At 45.5% G+C, this 23,844-nt stretch overlaps 1 protein-coding gene across 1 annotated transcript in view; it reads right to left on the minus strand.

Annotated features, from left to right (window-relative positions):
- Positions 1–2,935: 2,935 nt before the first annotated feature.
- Positions 2,936–23,844, minus strand: part of LOC106578054 (NHS-like protein 2) — a 99,210-nt gene continuing 78,301 nt past the window's right edge. Inside the window, exons 3-9 of the mRNA XM_082964590.1 lie at positions 17,146–17,294; positions 14,118–14,331; positions 9,671–11,046; positions 8,125–9,270; positions 4,640–4,949; positions 4,216–4,366; positions 2,936–4,014 (exon numbers count right to left, since the gene is read on the minus strand). Coding sequence (XP_082820716.1) covers positions 3,675–4,014; positions 4,216–4,366; positions 4,640–4,949; positions 8,125–9,270; positions 9,671–11,046; positions 14,118–14,331; positions 17,146–17,294 — 3,686 coding nt within the window. The 3' untranslated portion in view covers positions 2,936–3,674. The remainder of the gene's footprint in view (positions 4,015–4,215; positions 4,367–4,639; positions 4,950–8,124; positions 9,271–9,670; positions 11,047–14,117; positions 14,332–17,145; positions 17,295–23,844) is intronic.

Consider the following 23,844-nt stretch of genomic DNA (forward strand, 5'->3'; position numbering starts at 1 on the left):
CTGAACAGGGGGCTTCTCCCTGTCTTTGTTCATGTTGCTGGAGGGACAAAGCAGGGTTTGAACAGGGGGCTTCTCCCTGTCTTTGTTCATGTTGCTGGAAGGAAAGAGTAAGGTCTGAACAGGGGGTTCTCCCTGTCTTCGTCTATAAGGGGCGCTCTAGCTCAATAGCACCAGGCTTTGTGTTTTCTCCTTCTGATTGAGAGCCACAGAAGCACAGCCCTACTCTCCGTGCCGGGAGCAGTTAGGAAAAGGTTCCGGAATCGTGTGGTGAAAGGAGTCTTAGAACATTAGAACACAGCAACAGAACGCAGAACCAACGGATCCACTGTCCATTCTATACAGGGTACCAGGAGTGTGAGAAAAAAGGATGGGTTAGCATCAGTATTCAATTCACAGTCTTAGTGGATCCAGAGTCCACTATCCTCTCCTGTATGTACACACTCAGACATTCACACACACACTATCCTTGTCCCTTCATCTCTATTCTTTCAGACAATCCATCATCCTATTGTACTTGTACCATGGATGGTTGGTCTGGATATATGGATGGATGCACAACGCAGAGAAAGGATGAAAGAAAATACTCCTTTGTAAAAGGGGGAGGAAAGGGGGAGGAATTTGAGCGTAGCGCTCTTGGACGTAATGCCGACACGGCATCCTTCATTTCCTTCCTAGCAATCATTGACATTCAGGCTGTGTCGTCTGTAAACCTGAAGCTCAGATGGTAGAGAGAATGGGAGGGGTAAGGAGGGAAGGAGGAGGGGTGGAGAGGAGAGGAGGGGGACGAGGAGGGAGGAGGGGAGGAAGAGGAGAATAGGAGGGGAGGGGGAGGAGAAGGGGGAGGAGCGGAGGGGGGGAGGAGAGGAGGAGGGGGAGGAGGGGAGGGGAGGGGAGGGGGAGAAGAGGAGAGGAGGGGAGGGGGGAGGAGAGGAGGAGGGAGGAGAGGAGTGGGGGAGAGGAGGAGGGGTGAGAGGGGAAGGAGAGGAGGAGGAGGGAGGAGGGGAGGAGAGGAAGAGGGAAGGGGGTAGGCGAGGAAGAGGGGAGGGGAGGGGAGGGGGGAAAGGATGGGGGATGAAAGGAAGGGGGAGGTGAGGAGGGAGGCTGCAGCATCACCACTGCACTAAATGGACAGTGTGAGAGAGAAAGCGTGTGGCGAGGGCACAAAGAACAGGGTGATGCGTCCTTATCCTTTTTTATTGTCCTATATGTCAGATGGAGGGATAGCTGTATTCTTGTTCTGTCTCTGTGAGTTTTGAGATAGTTGTTCGAACAGTGTGTTCTAATCTCAGTTCTGGAATCCCCTTAGTTCTAGAATCCCCTTAGTTCTAGAATAACCTCTCAGTTCCAGAATGTCTCCAAAGAGTACAGCCACGTTCAGACCACTTCATCCTCTCCTTAGGAGGGATGAATTAACCCCTTCTCTGCAGACACACACAAATACAGTAGACACGCCCCACTGATCTTCCTCTAGTATAAACCCCCTGGGGTTTTTCCGGCATAGCAGTCCAATGGCCCTAACAGAGACCTGTAGTCTAAACCCTGTTTAATGAACCCAACCTGTATCAGACTCTCCCTTAGGAAAGATCCAGAGGGTTCCATTCTGGGCACTCTTTCACTCCATCACTCCTGCATGCGTTTGGTTATCCTTTCCTATACGCACGCACACGCAAACGCATGCACACACACACACACACACACACTGACAGCAGTGCGGGGAGATCCATTGGTAAGGTTTGGGTGTGTGTACTGCTGTTCACTGTTAGTCCTACAGTAATTATATTGTACTACTGTACTACTGCTGTTAGTTGTACTAGTATACATAGTCTCTTCAAACAGTTCAAGCTGATCTATTTCAGGTTATACGGTAGGTATGCATATCGTTGTACAAGTTAAATATTATATGGCCTTCTATCTCAAATTAAATGTTTTTAACATAAACCAAACATAGAACACGGATGACACAGGCGTTGATGTGCCGTTGTTGTGAACTACCTCTGTGTGATGTCGTTGTTGTGAACTACCTCTGTGTGATGTCGTTGTTGTGAACTACCTCTGTGTGATGTCGTTGTTGTGAACTACCTCTGTGTGATGTCGTTGTTGTGAACTACCTCTGTGTGATGTCGTTGTTGTGAACTACCTCTGTGTGATGTCGTTGTTGTGAACTACCTCTGTGTGATGTCGTTGTTGTGAACTACCTCTGTGTGATGTCGTTGTTGTGAACTACCTCTGTATGATGTCGTTGTTGTGAACTACCTCTGTGTGATGTCGTTGTTGTGAACTACCTCTGTGTGATGTCGTTGTTGTGAACTACCTCTGTATGATGTCGTTGTTGTGAACTACCTCTGTGTGGTGTCGTTGTTGTGAACTACCTCTGTGTGATGTCGTTGTTGTGAACTACCTCTGTATGATGTCGTTGTTGTGAACTACCTCTGTGTGATGTCGTTGTTGTGAACTACCTCTGTGTGATGTCGTTGTTGTGAACTACCTCTGTGTGATGTCGTTGTTGTGAACTACCTCTGTATGATGTCGTTGTTGTGAACTACCTCTGTATGATGTCGTTGTTGTGAACTACCTCTGTGTGATGTCGTTGTTGTGAACTACCTCTGTATGATGTCGTTGTTGTGAACTACCTCTGTATGATGTCGTTGTTGTGAACTACCTCTGTATGATGTCGTTGTTGTGAACTACCTCTGTATGATGTCGTTGTTGTGAACTACCTCTGTGTGATGTCGTTGTTGTGAACTACCTCTGTATGATGTCGTTGTTGTGAACTACCTCTGTATGCCGTCGTTGTTGTGAACTACCTCTGTATGATGTCGTTGTTGTGAACTACCTCTGTATGATGTCGTCCAACTACTTTGATTCAAATGTAAAGGAGCAGGGCTTGGTACCAGGTCCAACAGTCAATCTTCCTGTAGAATGTTTTGGACCGTAATAACCATAGTATATGACCATTCTCGTTTTTAATATAACACACACCCACACCATGTATTCAAAAGACTTAAGTTCAATGTGGTTTATTTTACCAGCATTGGCCTGTAATCTGGCAGTTTTTGGATGGCCCGTTGATAGTAGACATTGGTGGTGTTTCCATGGTTGAATCAGATTCATTTCCACATCATTGCCAGTCATACGTTCAGGCTCCCAGAGTGAAGGTATTATCTAATCTATCCTTCTTTCCCTAGTATAGTATTCACACAATGAGCCTGGATCCACAGTACCATTCACACAGCAAAGTATAAATACGTGAACAGGATTGGTGAGTCGAAGCATTGACTCAAAATTCCTCCAACGCAGCAAATGAAACCCTTCATAACAGGTTGGACTGCGTTGAGACCTTAGCAAATGAAACACCTTCATAACAGGTTGGACTGCGTTGAGACCTTAGCAAATGAAACACCTTCATAACAGGATGGACCGTGTTTAGAAACAAAACTCTTTTGATGACAGCTGTGACCATCGTGTCCAACCCTTGGGCGGTTAATGATCGGTCCATCAGTGGTTGAGTGGTCTGGTTGGATATTCATTCTTCCATCAACGGTCCGTTTACATGGTCGATCAATGGTTGACAAGTGGTTATATATTCAACCTCTACTTTGCCAGCCAGCTATTGGTGTTGGTGAGGTTACAGTAAGAATCTCTTTAGTAGGAGAGAGAGAGGGTCGGTCCGGGACTCATTGGTCCTGGGGCGGTCTGGTCCCGTTATTACCGGTGGTCGTATCCCCTCCTCCATCCGACGACGCCGAGAATTCCGTGATGCGTCGCGCGAGGGGGTTTGTGCTCTTGAGGAGTTCCATGGCAGAGAGGCGTGTCCCTCCCCTGCTGGACTTACTGCCCTTCTTCTGTAACAGGGCCATGAAGTTGTCGTTCCGCGAGCTGGACCGCAGCGTGGAGCCCAGGGTCAAGGTTTGGAGGTCACCCCCGCTGGTGCTGTGCTTCACTGGGGAGACCAGACTCTGGCGGCTGCCGAATGAGTCCCCTCGTTCTTTACGACCCAGGACTTTTCTCTTCGACCTGGAGGGAGGAGAGAAGTAGAATGTCATTTTAGACTTTTCAGAGTAAAAAACATTGTAAGGTAAAACATGTATAGTTGTTAATATGCTTAGAATGATTCATACATACTGGAAAACAGTAGATATCATTGTTATTTGTTTCTTTGACTGTTAAATACAATTTTTTACCGGTTTTCAAATAAATGTATGTTTGTTGGCGTACCTGTGTATTTTGGTGAAGAGGTCCTCCATGTTGTGTGTGTTGGGTGTGTGTCCACCGACATCATCATCCGTTTCCTCGGTGATGTGGAGTTCCGTTTTACCACTAAAGTCCAAACTACTCTGCTCAACGTTCTCCTCCACTGCATCATCACCTGGAGACAATAGGATTGGTCAGTTCCTCTCTACGATGAGAAACATTTCTATCAATTAACCAGTCAATAAATTAAGAAAACAATTAACAATGAATAAAAACAGTATTGGTAGTTATGTTTTTTTAAAATTGCTATGGGAACCACTTACACATCAACTAACAACTGAAGAGAATCAGAAACAGTAGTTTGAACTGTAACACGTGTCCTTATTCTGACAGGATCTGAATTCCAGCTGTCATTAATGAATTCCCTGTCATAACATTATACACATACCTGTCCCTATCTCTACAGTGGCCATCCTCCCCTCCAGGTCTGTAAGAGAACAATCATGCAATGAAGACTGTAATGGAGACTCCATTGAGCTCTCCTCATCTGTTCCCAGTTCATCTGTTCCCAGTTGGTTTTCCTGGTTTTCCTCTTTACCGGGAATCTCCTCAGGTGGGAACGCTCCAACAGGAGAGCGGAGAGCGGCTGGGCCGTCCATCTGTGTTCCCTGTCTGTCAGTGGTACCGTTGGAATGCACCGTGGTGGAGTTGGAGGGAAGAAGGAGACTGTTGGGCTTCTTGGGAACTGGTGGAGGAACCTTGAGGAGAGATTCAGAATTAGTGGATTGTCTCCATGATAACTAAAGGACAATTTGGTTTGTAGCAGGAAGTGGTCAAAGTATTTGGTTTGTAGCCGGAAGTAGTCAAAGTATTTCGTTTCTGGCAGGAAGTAGTCAAAATACATACAGGTAATATATGTAGATTATTTGGAAAGCAGCGGAGGCTCCTCAGAGAAGGAATGGGAGTACCATCCTCAGTGAATTTTATAAAAATGTAAATGGTCAAACATTTAAAAAGTTATCCTTTTTAGATAAAACTATACTAAAAAAATTCTGCAAAAAAAAATTAACTGAGACCCTGTCTTTCAAAGATAATTCGTAAAAATCCAAATAACTTCACAGATCTTCATTGTAAAGGGTTTAAACACTGTTTCCCATGCCTGTTCAATGAACCATAAACAATTAATGAACATGCACCTGTGGAACGGTCGTTAAGACACTAACAGCTTACAGACAGAAAGCAATTAAGGTCACAGTTATGAAAAACTTAGGACACTAAAGAGGCCTTTCTACTGACTCTTAACAACACCAAAAGATGCCCAGGGTCCCTGCTCATCTGCGGGAATGTGCCTTAGGCATGATGCAAGGAGGCATGAGGACTGCAGATGTGGCCAGGGCAAAAAATTGCAATGTCCGCACTGTGAGACGCCTAAGACAGCACTACAGGGAGACAGGACAGACAGCTGATCGTCCTCGCAGTGGCAGACCACATGTAACAACACCTGCACAGGATCGGTACATCCAAACATCACAGCTGCCGGACAGGTACAGGATGGCAACAACAGCTGCCCGAGTTACATCAGGAACGCACAATCCGTCCATCAGTGCTCAGACTGTCCGCAATAGGCTGAGAGAAGCTGGACTGAGGGCTGATAGGCCTGTTGTAAGGCAGGTCCTTACCAGACATCACTGGCAACAACGTCGCACAAACCCACCGTCGCTGGACCAGACAGGACTAGCAAAAGGTTCTCTTCACTGACGAGTCGCGGTTTTGTCTTACCAGGGGTGATGGTCGGATTCGCGTTTATCTTCGAAGGAATGAGCGTTACACCGAGACCTGTACTCTGGAGCTGGATCGATTTGAAGGTGGAGGGTCTGTCATGGTCTGGGGCGGTATGTCACAGCATCATCGGACTGAGCTTGTTGTCATTGCAGGCAATCTCAACGCTGTGCGTTACAGGGAAGACATCCTCCTCCCTCATGTGGTACCCTTCCTGCAGGCTCATCCTGATATGACTCTCCATTATGACAATGACACCAGCCATACTGCTCGTTCTGTGCGTGATTTCCTGCAAGAATGTCAGTGTTCTGTCATGTCCAGCGAAGAGCCCGGATCTCAATCCCATTGAGCACGTCTGGGACCTGTTGGATCGGAGGGTGAGGGCTAGGGCCATTCCCCCCAGACATGTCTGGGAACTTGCAGGTGCTTTTGTGGAAGAGTAGGGTAACATCTCACAACAAGAACTGGCAAATCTGGTGCAGTCCATGAGGAAGAGATGCAATGCAGTACTTAATGCAGCTGGTGGCCACACCAGATACTGACTGTTACTTTTGATTTTGACCCATCCATTATTCAGGGACACATTATTCCATTTCTGGTAGTCACATGTCTGTGGAACTTGTTCAGTTAATGTCTCAGTTGTTTAATCTTGCTATGTTCATACACATATTTACACATGTTAAGTTAGCTGAAAATAAAAGCAGTTGACAGTGAGAGGATATTTCTTTTTTTGCTGAGTTTATAATCACGTCACCAAATAATTGATTAAAACACACTGTTTTGCAAATAAGGTCTACAGTAACCTCAATAGCACTCTGTAGGGTAGCACCATGGTGTAGCCGGAGGACAGATAGCTTCCGTCCTCCTCTGGGTACATTGACATTGACAACCCCTTCCACAGACTTACACAGTAATTATGACAACTTCCGGAGGAGGTCCTCCAACCTATCAGCGCTCTTGCAGCATGAACTGACATGTCGTCCACTCAATCAAAGGATTTGAGAATTAATCTCGTACTGAAAGAATAAGCTACAGCTAGTTAGCACTGCAGTGCATAACATGTGGTGAGTAGTTGACTCAAAGACAAAGACAATAGTTGAAAATTTTTTAACAAATACATTTCTTCCAAAATGAAGGAGAGGCAAGGGAGAAATAGAGAGAGAGATAGAGAGATCTTCATTTTTTTCACTTTCAGTTTCACTTACTTAGCAAGCAAATGCAGCTAGCTAGTTTATCCTACTGAAACACCCTGCTCAAACAGAGGGATGCTACGTTAGCTAGCTGGCTATGACTTTCCAACACAACACTGGGATTCTTCCAAGTCATGGTAAGCTTTTATTATTATAAATTTATTGCCACCGGGGCCCGCCGGTGTAACTGCTTACTGACTGTACACTGTAACATTACTGCATGAAGCGGGTTTACTAACATGCTAGGTCCATTAACTATGTTGACTATGACGTTACCTTAGCTAATATGTTTTCGACGACGTAGGCTGTGTGTAGCTTGGAAAGGGTTTTGCGCCTGGTCACATACAGCAGATGTGTTGTGTATTGAAGAACACAAGTGAAGGGAAGAGATGAAAGGAGAGCGCATAGATGCAAGAAGGAATACAATGTGGCTGCTATGAAAGTGAACTGTGTTTACACGTGATCAGCGGTGTATTAATTCGCGATTTTGTTGGAATTAGTTTTTCTTAAACGGGAAAAAACGGGAATATACATACCTGAATTTGTCCAATAGAAACTCTCGATTGCAAATGTTAGATTAATGATTACACCCTATATCAGCTAGATGCAGGCAAGAGTGTGCAAGGCGGTATTGAATGTCACTGTCTGTCCATGTGTCACCTCAAATTTGTCTCTCGAACTGTGGGCACCTACGTTGTAAACTTTCATTCATAGGCTAGGTTGTAGCAACCTCATGATGGGTATGGGGAATATTTGAGGATCATATAGTGGCCTAAACCTATCGCTGTTACATTGGATGAATGGAATATGAATGAGAGTCATCCAATATGCTGTAATAAAAATATGGCCAAGCTCATGAAAACATTTTTTGTCCTCCCTCATCTTAAACGGCACTTACTGCCACTGATGGAGAAAGAGAGAGAGACAGAGAAAGAGAGAGACAGACAGACAGACTGGGGCCTACCTTGGGTTTCTTCTTGTCCAGTTCGGCCAGACAGGAGATGGTCATCCTGCTAGGGAGAGTCCTGCTCTTATCCTGAGTCTCCACCACCTCCAGGTTACTACAGGGAGAGGGAAGCGACCATCCACCCTCAGGCCCAAGATGGAGCTCCAAGTCTGGGTCGAACTCCGGCTCCAAGGCGGGGTCCTCCAGCAGTGGCTGGGGCAGGGGGAGAGGAGGGAGGTCGTACAGGGACTGGATGTGGGGGAAGGAGGGGAGATTGTAGAGACCCTGGTGGTGATGGAGAGGGAAGGTTTGGGTTTGGTCCAGGGGTCTACAAGGGCTAGTGGGGGGGTAAGGGAGGGCTTTCTTCAGCTTGGGCTTCCTACCTACCACCATGTAAATGCTGGGGTTGGGCATGGGCCGGGGAGGGTCAATGGGGGAGGTAGGGGGGGAGTCGGAGGCAACGGGGGAGGAGGAGGGGCACTTGAGGAGGAGGCTGAAGGGCCGTTTGGGTAACGGGGGTTTCACTGCGACCGGAGGCTTGGGCTTGGAGGCAACGAGGGGCCCGAGGGAGTTGACACCAGGGGTGACGGGCGGGGGGGAAAGGTCACGACCCTGCTCCTCCTCGATGATGTCATCAGACGCTCCGTCTGGGAAGTCCTCCAGGTCATTACGGGAGACGGAACGCAGGCGAATGTTCCGGAGCTCGTTCGTGGTCACCACGGGGAGAGATGATTGACTGCCGGAACTCAGTTTACCGGGCTTGGCTGCAGTGGATGTGTCAGAATGACGCCTGCTGGCCTTCTGTTTCGGTTTGATGGAGGACAAGTCTAGATGAGCGTTAACCGGCATCTCGAAGGAAAGCCTCGACCGGGAGGCTGGGTCACGCGGCGAGGTCACAGGCAGCGAAGACTTCCTCTCAGGGATTTTGGGGCGCATCTTACACCCCAATGTGGAGGCGGGCCCTGTTGTTGTTCCCGCGACCTGATTGGAGGGGGTGATGGGCGTGGGTGTCTCTGATTGGCTAGAGTAGCCGCTGGAAGGGGACATGAGTCCTGGAGGTTTGAAGGGGGAGGAGGCTTTGGTCGACTCGATGGAGAGGAGGGAGGGGGAGGAGGCTCGGGATGTAGACGGGGAATCCAGGAGAGACTCTGAACTGCCTCGAACCTTGGATTAGATTAGATAAGATTACATTTTTATTAGCCATGTATGGTTAAAAACATAATCTTCCTGGTCGTACATCAGCAAAAATCCTACATTACACCAGCGCTATCCAACCCTCCTCCTGGAGATCTCACCAAGACTGTTAGCTGAATCAGACTGTTAGGTTGGGCTTGGACTGTAGATCTCCAGGAAGAGAGAGCCCTGCATGACACAATACATACAACACACAAACCCCTGTGGCTTTCCACAAGTAGAAAAGTACTTAGGGCCCTATTCAGACTTAACTTTTAAAATGGACTTAAATCAACAGAACATGGACTTTAGTAAAACGTTTTACTTAAATCCATGTTAAACATCTTATCTCAAGTCTGGATGTGGCCCTAAGTGCCTAGACTAGTCTTACCTTTATACAGTCTACGACAGTAGTCCCTGTGGCGGTGCTAGACCCAGACCATGACTGGTAGGGATCAGAAGACTTCCACTCCCCCAGCTGCCAGTGGGCTGGGGAGGACAGCTCCGTGTTGTCGGGTCCTTGGACCTCCAGGCCAGGGGGCCCATCCATCCCACCGTAGCCCAGCTCGGGATCCTCCAGATCAGGCTTGGAGCGGCAGGAGGAGGAGGGTAGGAGAAAGTCTGGCTGGAAGTCCTGGAGGTGTTCCCGTGGGATGTGGAGGGATTTTGGGCGTCCATCCCGGTAGTGACCCCTGTCACGGCCGTGTACACACCCATCGGTGTCCCCTAAATTCTTCATGAGAGAGACGCTCCGGACCGGCGGAGGGGGTTTGTGTTTGGACTTCTTTAGCGAGATGGAGCGAGAGCGTAACCGTAGGCGACCGTCCTGGGGGAAGCTGCCGTCGGTTACGGAGATGTTGTCGACGCTGGCGCTACCGTCCTCGGAGCTCCCGCTGGGATACAGGAGGGCATAGCTCTCCCCCTTCTCACCACGGAGCTGATAGTGGTGGTGGCTGTGCATTTCTGTTGGAACACCCCCGTTCGTCCCGTTACCGGCTCCTGTTACCGCAGTGACACTGTACATCCCGCCACTGACGTTATCTGTGGAGCAGAACGAACCGGAGTCTGTCGGCGTGGAGAGAGAGCGCTCGCGGAACTTGAATGCGTTGGCCGCAGCGATGGAATATGCCGACCTCTCCCTCCTTTCTCCTCCTCCCACCCCTCTTTCTGACCCCATCTGTCCCCCTGCGGGGCTAGCCGCCGCGCCCTCTGTCTCGCTCCGCCTCCCCGTCGTCATAACCATGGTTACCGGGTGCCTGAGACCGGACGGCTCCGATATCGACGTGAACGAACTAGAGTGAGACTGCGACCCCGAGCTCCCGGAGAGTCCCAAACTGGTCTGAGAGGGGCACAACAACCCCCCACCCTGCCCCCCTACCCCCCCAACCATCCCCACCGTTTTGGGCATGGTCGCCGGTCCCTTTCCTAGCGGATTGGGAGCTAAATTATAACTATAGGCCTCACTCCAGACACCAGGAGAGAAGGTAGAGCCTTTAGGGCCATTCCAGGACTGAGACGGGGAGTTGGAGCAGAGAAGGGTAGCAGAGTGGTCCATGGTGCCCATGGTAGGAGGGGGCGTCCGGGGGGACTGGGGCAGGCTGAGGCTGGGGTCCAGGTCACTGTGGGTCTTCCTCAGGGTAAGGTGCTGGACAGGGGTGTCTGAGATGGGCTCCAGAGACCGGGGCTGACCGGTGACGCCGCAGCCCAGGGACAGAGAGGGGGAACAGGAGCCCTGGAGGAGGTCTACGCCCAGGATTTTACCCTCACCTAGGGAGAGAAGGAGGAGAGAGGGGGGAGACTGTTGAGTTATCCATGGATAAAAACAGAAAGGATTTAAGGTTGTCATATTGATAATTAGGGATCACTTAACATCAGAATAACATTTTCCTGGGCTTGCCTACATTAATACGAAAACCTTATTTGAAGTTTAAGAGTTGGCTCCTGAGAAAAGACCTGGGGTAACTCCCCACTGGGCACACACTGGTTAAATCAACGTCGTTTCCACGTTGAACCAATGTGGAGTAGACGTTGACTTGGCCTATGTGCCCAATGGGCCATTACATTCTACACTGAGTTTACAAAACATTAAGAACACCTGCTCTTTCCATTACAGATTGACCAGGTGAATCCAGGTGAAATCTATGATCTCTTATTGATGTCACTTGTTAAATCCACTTCAATGAAGGGGAGGAGACAGGTTATAACCTCTACAGGATCGGTGGGTTCCACGCGGGACAGTTGAGCTAATGTAGGCTAATGTGATTAGCATGAGGTTGTAAGTAACAAGAACATTTCCCAGGACATAGATGTATCTGATATTGGCAGAAAGCTTAAATTCTTGTTAATGTAACTGCACTGTCCAATTTACAGTAGCTATTACAGTGAAAGAATACCATGCTATTGTTTGAGGAGAGTGCACAGTTATGAACTTGAATATTTAATAATAAACCAATTAGGTACATTTGGGCAGTCTTGATACATATTTTGAACATGAATGCAATGGTTCATTGGACCAGTCTAAAACTTTGCACATGCACTGCTGCCATCTAGCGGCCAAAATCTAAACTGCGCCTGGGCTGGAATAATACATTATGGCCTTTCTTTTGCATCTTCAAATACGATGGTACAAAAAAATACAATTTCTTTTTTCCTTGTATTATGTTATATCAGGACTTTCAAATGGTATCAAGAATATGCATATCCTTGCTTCGGGTCCTGAGCTACAGGAAGTTAGATTTGGGTTTGTCATTTTAGGTGAATTTTTTTTTTTTAAAGGGGCGGGTCCTTAAGAGCTAAAAATAATGATTTTTATGCCTTGGGACAATTGAGACATGGATTGTGTATATGAGGATGAATGGACAAGACAAAAGATTGAAGTGCCTTTGAACGTATGGTAATAGGTGCCAGTCGCACCGGTTTGTGTCAAGAACTGTTTTCACGCTCAACAGTTTCCTGTGTGTATCAAGGATGGTCCACCGCCCAAAGGACACCCAACTAACTTGACACAACTGTGGGACGCATTGGAGTCAACATGGACCAGCATCCCAGTTTGTTTTCCCTCCCTCTCACCATCCCTACCTCTGTCTCTCTCTCTCTCTCTCTCTCTTTCCTTCTCTCTCTCCCTCTCTCTGCAGCTTTTTTCAAAGAGAGGAGAGGAGGAGAGGAGGGAGAGAAGGAAGAACTGTGTGTTGCCATGGCAACAGCTACCTGTTCTGTCGTTAGGGCAATGGTAAGCTGATGGCAGAGAGAGAGTGACGGAAAAAGAGAGAGATAGTGAGTGAGCGATAGCGAGAGAGTGGAGAGAGAGAGAGAGAAAGAGAGTGAGTGAGGGAGTGAGTGAGTGAGTGAGGGTGAGTGAGTGAGTGAGTGAGTGAGTGAGGGAGGAAGGGAGGGGATAGAGAGAGAGGGGGAGAGGGAGAGAGAGAGTGAGAGAGAGGGTGCAGCAGTAATCACACCTATCACACCTAACCTTACCAAGCCAGTCTATCTATCACACCTAACCTTACCAAGCTAGTCTATCACACCTAACCTTACCAAGCCAGTCTATCTATCACACCTAACCTTACCAAGCCAGTCTATCTATTACAACTAACCTTACCAAGCTGGCCTAACTCAGAGACAAAGAGGCAGAAATACACTACTGCACTGTCAAAATATTGCAGGGGGAGAGAGAGGGAGAAAGATGACAAGGGGTGAGACACAGTGAGAAACAGAGAGAAATGCAGGGAGGGTGATAGCATGATAGAAAGAGAGAGAGATGCAGTGAGGATGATAGCAGGATAGAAAGAGAGAGAGATGCAGTGAGGATGATAGCAGGATAGAAAGAGAGAGCGATGCAGTGAGGGTGATAGCAGGATAGAAAGAGAGAGAGATGCAGTGAGGATGATAGCAGGATAGAAAGAGAGAGAGATGCAGTGAGGATGATAGCAGGATAGAAAGAGAGAGAGATGCAGTGAGGATGATAGCAGGATAGAAAGAGAGAGAGATGCAGTGAGGATGATAGCAGGATAGAAAGAGAGAGAGATGCAGTGAGGATGATAGCAGGATAGAAAGAGAGAGAGATGCAGTGAGGATGATAGCAGGATAGAAAGAGAGAGCGATGCAGTGAGGATGATAGCAGGATAGAAAGAGAGAGAGATGCAGTGAGGATGATAGCAGGATAGAAAGAGAGAGAGATGCAGTGAGGATGATAGCAGGATAGAAAGAGAGAGAGATGCAGTGAGGATGATAGCAGGATAGAAAGAGAGAGAGATGCAGTGAGGATGATAGCAGGATAGAAAGAGAGAGCGATGCAGTGAGGATGATAGCAGGATAGAAAGAGAGAGAGATGCAGTGAGGATGATAGCAGGATAGAAAGAGAGAGAGATGCAGTGAGGATGATAGCAGGATAGAAAGAGAGAGCGATGCAGTGAGGAAGATAGCAGGATAGAAAGAGAGAGCGATGCAGTGAGGATGGTAGCAGGATAGAAAGAGAGAGAGAAAAGGATGAGGGGGTGTTGGTAGCATCAAACTATCGAATTTGACACTTTGTTGGGCACTGCTCAGTGATGCAAACGACAACGTACTCATCAGAACCGTCTACCAATTACAGACACCATCCTACGTGGGACACGTCCTGCTAAAACAGGTATGCCAAAACCAGGAAGAGGTTTGGAGTATCAGAACGCTATATCCCACACACACACACACACACACACACACACACACACACCCACACACACACACACACACACACACACACACACACACACACACACACCACACACACACACACACACACACCGACACACACACACACACACACTACCCCCACACACTCTTTCCACACCATGCCCTACCTGTGACGTCGAGGGGGAGCAGGTGAGCGGGTGTCCGTTGTCCCAGGTGCCAGCGGGGTTTCTCGGCCACGGGGGGTCCTAGAGAGGTACTACTCCACACCACCAGAGGGCGATCTGACCCACAGGGTGATGGAGAGGGGAATGCGTCTACACCCCTATTGATTCCTACTGAGGAGGTCTCATCCTCCTCACACACCTGCCCCTTAGACGCCGGCTAGAGGGGAGGGGGTGGGTGGGGGGGAGAGGAGAGGAGAGGAAAGGAGAGATATTCAGATTCAAAATCGGTGGAAAGCAGAGAAGGTTGGAAAACGCCGCACAATGCTGCTCATGCTCCCAGGTGATATTTATTTACAACTTTTTAACCCTTAGGTCTTCATCAGGCATCCATATCCCAGGTGGGGGTGGAAGGTCCTATATATAGGGGCAGTACTCAGTGACATCACTTCCTGAAACATGAGGTAAAAAATGTATAACATAGTTTCACAATGTTCACATTCAATGTATCAAAATATATGATCATACACAGAGAATGTGATCAATATTTATAGTAATATACATACACATACAATATTCAACTAGGATAGAAATAAAACACAATTTAGACTAATTGAAACTATAAAAACGGTTTCAAGTCAAACTCCTCGTTAAGGCCAAGAGGAGACGGTGTGTTCAGCCTGTGGATCCAGAAAGATTCCCTTTGTATAAGTTTCCTCTCAATGTCCCCTCCCCTGTGTGACATCTTAACCATTTCTACTCCAATGTATCTCAGAGAACTAATAGGATGTCCAGTGTGTACAGAGAAGGCTGACATTTGGAAACCAAGAAAGAATTTTGTGTATTTAACTTGTAAGTCAAGCCCAACACTAGTCATGTCAAATGAAAGTCTTCAGTAAATCTCACGGATCTATGCATTATCTTATTAATGCAAATATTTCAAAATGCAGGTAACTCATGACATCTCATGATAATACATTGATGAAAACAGTGAGAGAAGGATTCTACCAAAATAAATTGCAAATGTTTTTAAACAACTATTATCTGGACTATATTGGCACCAAAGGACTAGCAAAAGTTAAGTTAAAGTACCTGTCCAGCGAAAACCTCACTTTTAAGAGTTCATATTCTGATAACTGAGTCAAAGCATAAATTGGAGAAAAAATACTTAAAGGGGCAGTGAAGTCAAAAATGAGATTTCCAGTTTTTTTATGATATTTCCAAACTTTGAGCTCATAATTACACAGAAATTGTGAAAATTATGATACTGCCCTTTATGATACTGCTTTTGGAGAAAAAAACACCTGGAATTTCATCCTGTTCAAGGGGAATGGAGTTTCTGGTCCACAGCATGACATCACAATCTGATCTGATTATTCTGACCAATGACCAGCCATCTTTGATTTGCATACGTATCCTCCTACTTTGAAGGGGTAAGTGGGGTCGACTCTAGAGTCTAGACGATCCTATCCGCCAATCGGGGCTGTTTATGTAAATATCTTTAAATTTGTATCAACACGCCCCACAATCAGGCGGAATATTTCAATGGCAGAAAGTGGCTCACGAAAATAAATGATTCAAAATATATTTGGAGTTTTTTTCATGCAATAAAGAAACACAGTGGACTCTTGCCATTTGAAAATTCCAGTGAAACAGTGGCGGATTCCAGACTAATGTCCAGACAAACGGACATTATCAAATAGTTATAATATATGTTCTCTCTGTTATCATTTCACCAAGCTAGCTAGCTATAAATCAATGTGTTATCTACATTGTGCAGCTATATATATATATTAAAAAAAATGTAAATGTAACCTTTATTTAACTAGGCAAGTCAGTTAAGAATAAATTCTTATTTACAATGACAGCCTAGGAACAGTGGGTTAACTGCCTTGTTCAGGGGCAGAACAACAAATTTTGACCTTGTCAGCTCAGGGATTTGTTCCAGCAACCTTTTAGCTACTGGCCCAACGCTCTAACCACTAGGCTACCTGCTGCCCCAATGCGTTATCTAAATAACGCATCAATATATAGCTGCGTAATCTAAATTGCGGCCTCGACTCCGCCATAGAAATAGACAGAATAGAAGCTCCAGTAATATGGATAGCCTAACGATTGAACGGTTTGGAGCGTGTATTGAAGCAATGAGCAGGTTCGTTTCACTTGGCCCAGTGCCCCGAGTCAGTGGAGATTTCTCTTTAGGATCAATGGAATAGTCGAAAATGAGTCAACCCTGCACACCCAGGGCCATGCAAAACGAATTTGCCTTAAAAGTTAGAGGTCAAACCATTCATTTTGGGTCAACGGGGGGGAGTGGGGATCTAAAATGCAATCATATCATGAAATTAGTTAATATATTTTAATATATATTAATATATTTAGTTTTATGCAGACTAGCTAACAAATAAGAGCAACTTGACAAATGAGAAAATGGATTATGATTAATTTGCTGGTAAAAAAGGGGAGGTGCTAAACATTAGTTTACACCCATTATTTTAATTTGCTCTATGGCAAGGCAGCCAAGTGTAGGGTTGTATTAGTTACCACAGCCACAAAGTCCCAAACCACGTCTTTCTCCAGACTTTCTGTTCTTAAAATCGGATTTTAAACCTGTCACTTTAACCCTAACATTAACCATACTCCTAACCTTAGCCTAACCCTAACCTTAAATGAAGACCCAAAAAACACATTTTTGTTTTCATGAATGTGTACAATGTAGCCCATTTTGATGGTTTTGTGTAGTGGAAACCCAAGTGTAGACTATTGAGAAAAGCTGTTTGGCTCTCAGATGACTCACGAATAGAAATAACTTTGAAGCAGGTATTTCTGATTAATAAACAGTGCCAATAAATAGGTCATATTGAAATAAAACCCAGCTCTGAAACATCTGAAGTCACACATTCAGATTTGGCACTTCAAGCCCAAATATATCATACTTTAACTAAAATGATCACTTATTGACTTACATCATTGTGCAACACAATTTAAGTAGGTAAGTAAGTAGGTAACTGTAAAGTTAAATAAAGGTGTTTACCAGGAAGATGAATTCAGGTCTCTTGTTGTTGAGGGAGACAGGGGAACGACTCAGGGTGGTGGACGTATCGTCAGAACTCTGGGAGGAAGCTGTCGGGTGGCGAAACGTCTGGCCTGTTAACTTGGTGTCATACAGCTGCTCTTCAAAGTCTGTAGGCACACACACACACACACACACACACACACACACACACACACACACACACACACACACACACACACACACACACACCAGAGTTAGTCAAGTTGCAGAACATCCGTCCCGTTAGCTGCTTCTTGAAGTCTGTTCAAAGCGGAAACACCAGTTAGTCACATGCAGTAAATACACACTCCAGAGATACCAGCCAGTTAGCCTGCTGGCAGAGTGGAAGCTTGGAGGAGTGGAGACCCAACACAAAAAAACTAAATGTGGCGTCCACCTCTAGTCTGACTCACTGCATACTCTCTCCACCTCCTCTCTCTCCACCTCCTCTCTCCACCTCCTTTCTCTTTTTCTCCTGCCTCTCTCTTTCTTTCTTGCCCCTTGCTCTCTCTCTCTCTCCCCCTGCTTCTCTCTCTCTCTCTTTCTCTCCTCATGTTTCCCACTCTCCTCAGGACTCCCCCTCAGGCCATTGTAAACATACTGATTACCATTCCACAACCCCCCCCCCAAAACTCACAAAACACCCTCCTCTACTCCTCCACTCCCCTAACCCCACCCCCTCTCCACTCATCCCTGCAACCCTATTCTCCCTCCCATTCCACACACACACACACACACACACACACACACACACACACACGCAAACACACACACATACACGCAAACACACACTCGCAAACACACACACACACACGCAAACACACACCCCACCCCAAGCCCTGGCCCGCCCCCAAACTCTTTTTTTGGGGGGGAGGGTGGTTTGAAGGGGGTTAAGGGTTTGGGAGGGGGTTGTGAGTGAACTTGCTCTCTGGGACAATAAGGATGCCTTCATCCCAGTGTAGGGTTGCCTAGCAATTCCAGTACCCCGGAGACAATGGAACAGCCCTTTAATCAACAATGGCCTGGAGTGAATCCCCTGACCAGGGAAGAGGGGCAGACCTGGCAACTGATTCTAGTTTGAACCATAATGACCACCTTACTGGGAGCCTGTGGTTGCCAGGTCTGGTTCTAGTCTGGCTAAAGAAAACAAATCTGGCAACTTGATCACCTAACTTCACTTCTTAATTTAACCTTTTTTTATGACGAGGACAAGAGACAGTAACAGGAAATGTAACATGCCCAGTTAGCACTCTTTAAGGGGACGTTGAACATGTCGTGTACTACTGGTTGTAGTCAGGTACCTTACAAAGCTACCTCACTAGTATCCTTTATGGTGAATGTGGAATGAAGGACAGTACCAGCAACAACTTCTTTATGACTTTGTTGATTACATTTCCACACATGTTGTGTTGCATTTGCTGCACTGTAATGAAATCTAGCCTGAGTGCCAGTCCGTATATGCTATCATGTAAACTCCTTGTCATGACAAAAAAAAAAAATGGGCTTTTGATAATTGACCAATTGAATTGAGTTGGAAAGAGCACAAACATATCTGGGACCAGGCCAGATGAAATCTGCTTTGTGGTGCAATTTTTTTTTTTTAACTTAAATTTATGCCAGTGCTTCTGTTTAATGTATTAGTCTAACTATCGGAAGCAGTAGACCTGACCACACACACACACACACACACACACACACACACACACACACACACACACACACACACACACACACACACACACACACACACACACACACACACACACACACACACACACACACACACACACACACCACACACACCACACACACACACACACAGTCTCTCAGACTGTAGCTAATGTCAACAGACAGATGTTCCCCTATAAGCATACAGTGAAATGTTCAGTCTATTCAACACAACGGTACGAGTCCCTATTCTCATCCAAAGCTGCTCTTAATGTGAGGTACAGACAGATACTGTACTTCCCTGTGAATGTAGGAATGCATCACGGTATAGAAATAGCAGAACAAGAGAGGTTCTAGAATGGTGGCATTGCAAGGAGCACAGACGGCTATATATATATATGGTGAGTGATAACAGTTAAATGAAATCTGCAATGTGCAGGAGTGATGAAACAACGACAAATACACAAGTAATACACCAGGTCTCTTATGAAAAATAGGTTGAAAAATAAGTTTCTCTCAATGACATTTCTGACTGTAAATACTGCAAATATGGAGGAAAGTCAGTTTGTTGGACTCAAGGATAACATCAGCTCTCTCCCTTGACATGACTGAGCATCCCAACACGGTCTCTTTACTTATACAGTGCACTACTTTTGACCAGGAGCCACAGGGCTCTGGTCAAAAGTAGTGCACTACGTAGGGAATAGGGTGCTATTTGGGATACATCCTCTGTCTCACACCTCAGGCTAACGTAGCGCAAGCATTCCAGTCGAAAACGTATTTCATCCTGTTTTAATTAGCATAGCCATGCTAACATTTCCCCCATTAAAACATATGAGATTTATAGTAAAATATGCTGACGCTAAAGTTACAGTGCGGTGAGTCAAATGGTACCCTAGTCCCTACGTAGTGCACTGCTTTTGACCAGGGCTCATAGGGTCAAAAGTAGTGCACTACGTGGGGAATTTGGGACGCAGAGCCTGGAGTTGCTATGACCGTATTGCTTGCTAGCTACTGTTGGTTCTGCTATAAATACTCAACTGGAATCATTCAACTGAATACACAGAACACACACACACACACAGAGAAGAATTAGCCAATTAGCGAAATCTGTGACGCCACTCAAGCTCAAGTCACCATACAGTTACTGTTAGTAGTGTACACTACAGTATAGTGAAGGACGGAGAGAGGGGCTAGTGTGTGTGTGTGTGTGTGTGTGTGTGTGTGTGTGTGTGTGCGTGCGTGCGTGCGTGCGTGCGTGCGTGCGTGTGTGTGTGTAACAGTAAAGTGTAATGGTAAGGGTCTGTGTAACCGTGTTAAAGGAGGTAGATGGTATCAGTCTAGTATACAGTAACACTGTTCCCTACTGTTTATTGAACTGTTAAGACAAGCAGGACCACAATGGAAATTAGTCTCTAGACTTTGTGTTTTAATCCTTATTTTTTTTATCAATGTGCTATTGTACACTATTCCCTATGGGCCCTGGTCAAAAGTAGTGCACTATGTAGGTAAAAGGGTGCCATTTGAGACGAAGCCCAGACTGAGTTTTGTTCCAGGTCCTGCTCCAATACTTTTGATATGCATTCTTCATTTGTCAAATCAATCAGTGATCTGACATCATACAGGTGACATCATACCAGTGACATCATACCAGTGACATCATACCAGTGACATCATACCAGTGACATCATACCGGTGACATACCAGTGACATCATACCAGTGACATCATACCAGTGACATCATACCAGTGACATCATACCGGTGACATACCAGTGACATCATACCAGTGACATCATACCAGTGACATCATGGAGCTGGAGATAGATTCCAATCTGCTAAAGGGCTCCCTTCCTTCCCTCCTTGACCCCTTGCTCCTCGTCTCCTATCCTGTGTCATTGTCTCCTTACCTCTGTACTTGTCTCCTTAACAGTTAACCCACTGTTCCCTGGGTGCTGTGGAAGACACATTCAGTTAAAGACATTCAGTTGTACAACTGACTTGGCTTTCCCTTTCCCAATGTTATCCTATGTAGTACAGGGTAACATTCTGTCCAATGTTATCCTATGTAGTACAGGGTAACATTCTGTCCAATGTTATCCTATGTAGTACAGGGTAACATTCTGTCCAATGTTATCCTATGTAGTACAGGGTAACATTCTGTCCAATGTTATCCTATGTAGTACAGGGTAACATTCTGTCCAATGTTATCCTATGTAGTACAGGGTAACATTCTGTCCAATGTTATCCTATGTAGTACAGGGTAACATTCTGTCCAATGTTATCCTATGTAGTACAGGGTAACATTCTGTCCAATGTTATCCTATGTAGTACAGGGTAACATTCTGTCCGATGTTACCCTATGTAGTACAGGGTAACATCGGACAGAAGAAAAGAATGTGACAGAAGAGGGATAGACAGGCTGTACGTTATCAGACGACCCTGTTGTGCTGAAAGAGGGGTATTGTTCCCTCTCTACTTCCCCCATTCCGTCACTGGAGAAATAAGAACGGGTGAGCCCATAGTTACCGGGTCCCGGTTGTTAGGGTGGGGCTGGGCTGTTTTTGAAGGGCACACACACCCATACACACAGGACCTCACATAATTGTGGGGACTTTTTGGGAACCAACAACCTAACCCCTAACCTTAACTCCAATTCTAACCCTAAACCTAACCATAACCTCTAACCTCAATTTTAACCCTAATTTTAACCCCAATTCTAACCCTAAACCTAACCATAACCTCTAACCTCAATTTTAACCCTAATTTTAACCCCAATTTTAACCCTAATTTTAACCCTAATTCTAACCCTAACCCCTAGGCCTAAAATAAATAAAAAATATAAATGAGGACTGGCAAAATGTCCTCACTTCTCTGAATTTTAGTTGGTTTACTATTCTAGTGAGGACTTCTGGTACTCACACATATAGTAAAACGTGTACACACACACACACACACACACACACACGCACGCACGCACGCACGCACGCACACACACTGACAACTTGATGTCCAAAATATATGAATTTAATGTCAGTAACGTTAGCTATAATACTTCAAGTCAAGCTGGTCCCAATCTCCCATATCCCAATCTATACATTCTCCCATATCCCAATCTATACAATCCCCCCCTTGGAGTGCATCCCAAATGGCACTGTATTCCCTTAATAGTGCACTACTTTTGGTTAAATATAGTGCACTACTTTTGGTTAAATATAGTGCACTATATGGGGAATAGTATGCCATTTGGAACTCATCCGGCCTTGGTGTAAATGGATTAAAAAAATACATATTTAACCTTTATTTAAACTAGGCAAGTCAGTTCAGAACAAATTCTTATTTACAATGACGGCCTACACCAGAGCCTGGATTCGAACCAGGGACTGTAGTGCCTTAGACCGCTGCACCACTTGGGAGTTCAGCGACGACAACCGCCAATAAATAGCCTTAAAGGGGAAGTTCACCCAACTACGATCTTTTGGTATTTTTCTTCATTAGTCTACTGTTGATACAGTCCCAAAATGTTTTGCATGTCAGCGATTGGACTTTGAAGAAGCGTCACCTACAACATCATTATAATGATGCTAACGCTAACCCCTTGACCACTCTCTAATTGAGGACCAAGGGGAAAAAAACACTAACACCAGGCCTTTCAACTGCAGGTCAAATAGTCATATGGTTTAAATAGTTGAAATACTTTGAAGTGAAACTCGAGTTAACTTGTCAAGCTTGACAACCAAACTACTAGACTAGTCCCTAAAGAACGATGTCTAACTCTTCATGCCAGGCTACTTAAATCAAACTCACCTTAAGAATATGAAAGTATTTCAGATGATGTGTTTGATATGGGGCAGCAGACTTTTATTCTCTAAATACAGTATTGTTGGCAGTCATTTAATTTATTGGTTGATATTTATGAATGAAAGATCAAATCCAACCTCATTCGATGATATAACTACTGTAGAAGTGCTCTCATCTGGGATAGCAAACACAAAGAAGTGCTTTATGAATACAGGGACTAATGTATGAAGTACAGTAATGTACAGACCTTGGGCTTAAACCTTGGATGCTGAGTACTGTTCCGTGTGTGTGTGTGTGTGTGTGTGTGTGTGTGTGTGTGTGTGTGTGTGTGTGTGTGTGTGTGTGTGTGTGTGTGTGTGTGTGTGTGTGTGTGTGTGTGAACTGAGAGAGAAAGCACGCAGGGCATTCTACGCCATTAAAAAACAAATTCAAATTGAAATACCTATTAAAATTTGGCTAAAACTAATTGATTGTGTCCACTTCCAAAACAAGATTTCACCAAATGGGACAAACACCCCATTGAAACCCTACATGCAGAGTTCTGTAAGATTCTCCTACATGTCCAGAGGAAAACCACAAACAATGCATGCAGGGCAGAATTAGGCCAATATCCACTAATAATAAAAACTCAGAAAAGAGCAATTAAGTTTTGGAAACATCTAAAATACAGTGACCCCCTCTCATATCATTACCAAGCCCTGCAATGCCAAGAGCTGAGCAAAGAAAAGAGTCCCCTCATTCAGCTATCTGGTCCTAAATCAACAGTACACTGCGGCTAACTATTTGACCATGGTTACTGATCAAAACCTTAGAAAAACCTTGACAAAGTACAGGCTCAGTGAGCACAGCCTTGCCATTGAGAAGGGTAGACCCACGAAAATCTGGCTCCCTGTAGAGGAAAGGCTGTGCAACCACTGCACAACAGTAGAACCTGAGACAGAGCTGCATTTCCTGACAAAATGTAAAAAATATTAAACAATTAGAGAGTGTCATTTCCCCAAATTTGAAACCCGTATTAAATGTTTCAAAGACCTCTCTGATGAGGACAGGCTACCCGTCCTGTTGGGGGAGGACGCAGAGAGCTGTGGGTTGGCAGCGCACTACATTGCTGCCTGCCATAAGTTGAGGGACAGTGTCTGACAGACCAATCAACCTGTATATGTCCTCTACTGTATGACTATTGTTATTGTTGAATGTATGGTTATTTTGAC

The sequence above is a fragment of the Salmo salar genome, chromosome 18, assembly GCF_965601325.2.
Source record: "Salmo salar chromosome 18, fSalSal1, whole genome shotgun sequence".
Classification (NCBI taxonomy): domain Eukaryota; kingdom Metazoa; phylum Chordata; class Actinopteri; order Salmoniformes; family Salmonidae; genus Salmo; species Salmo salar.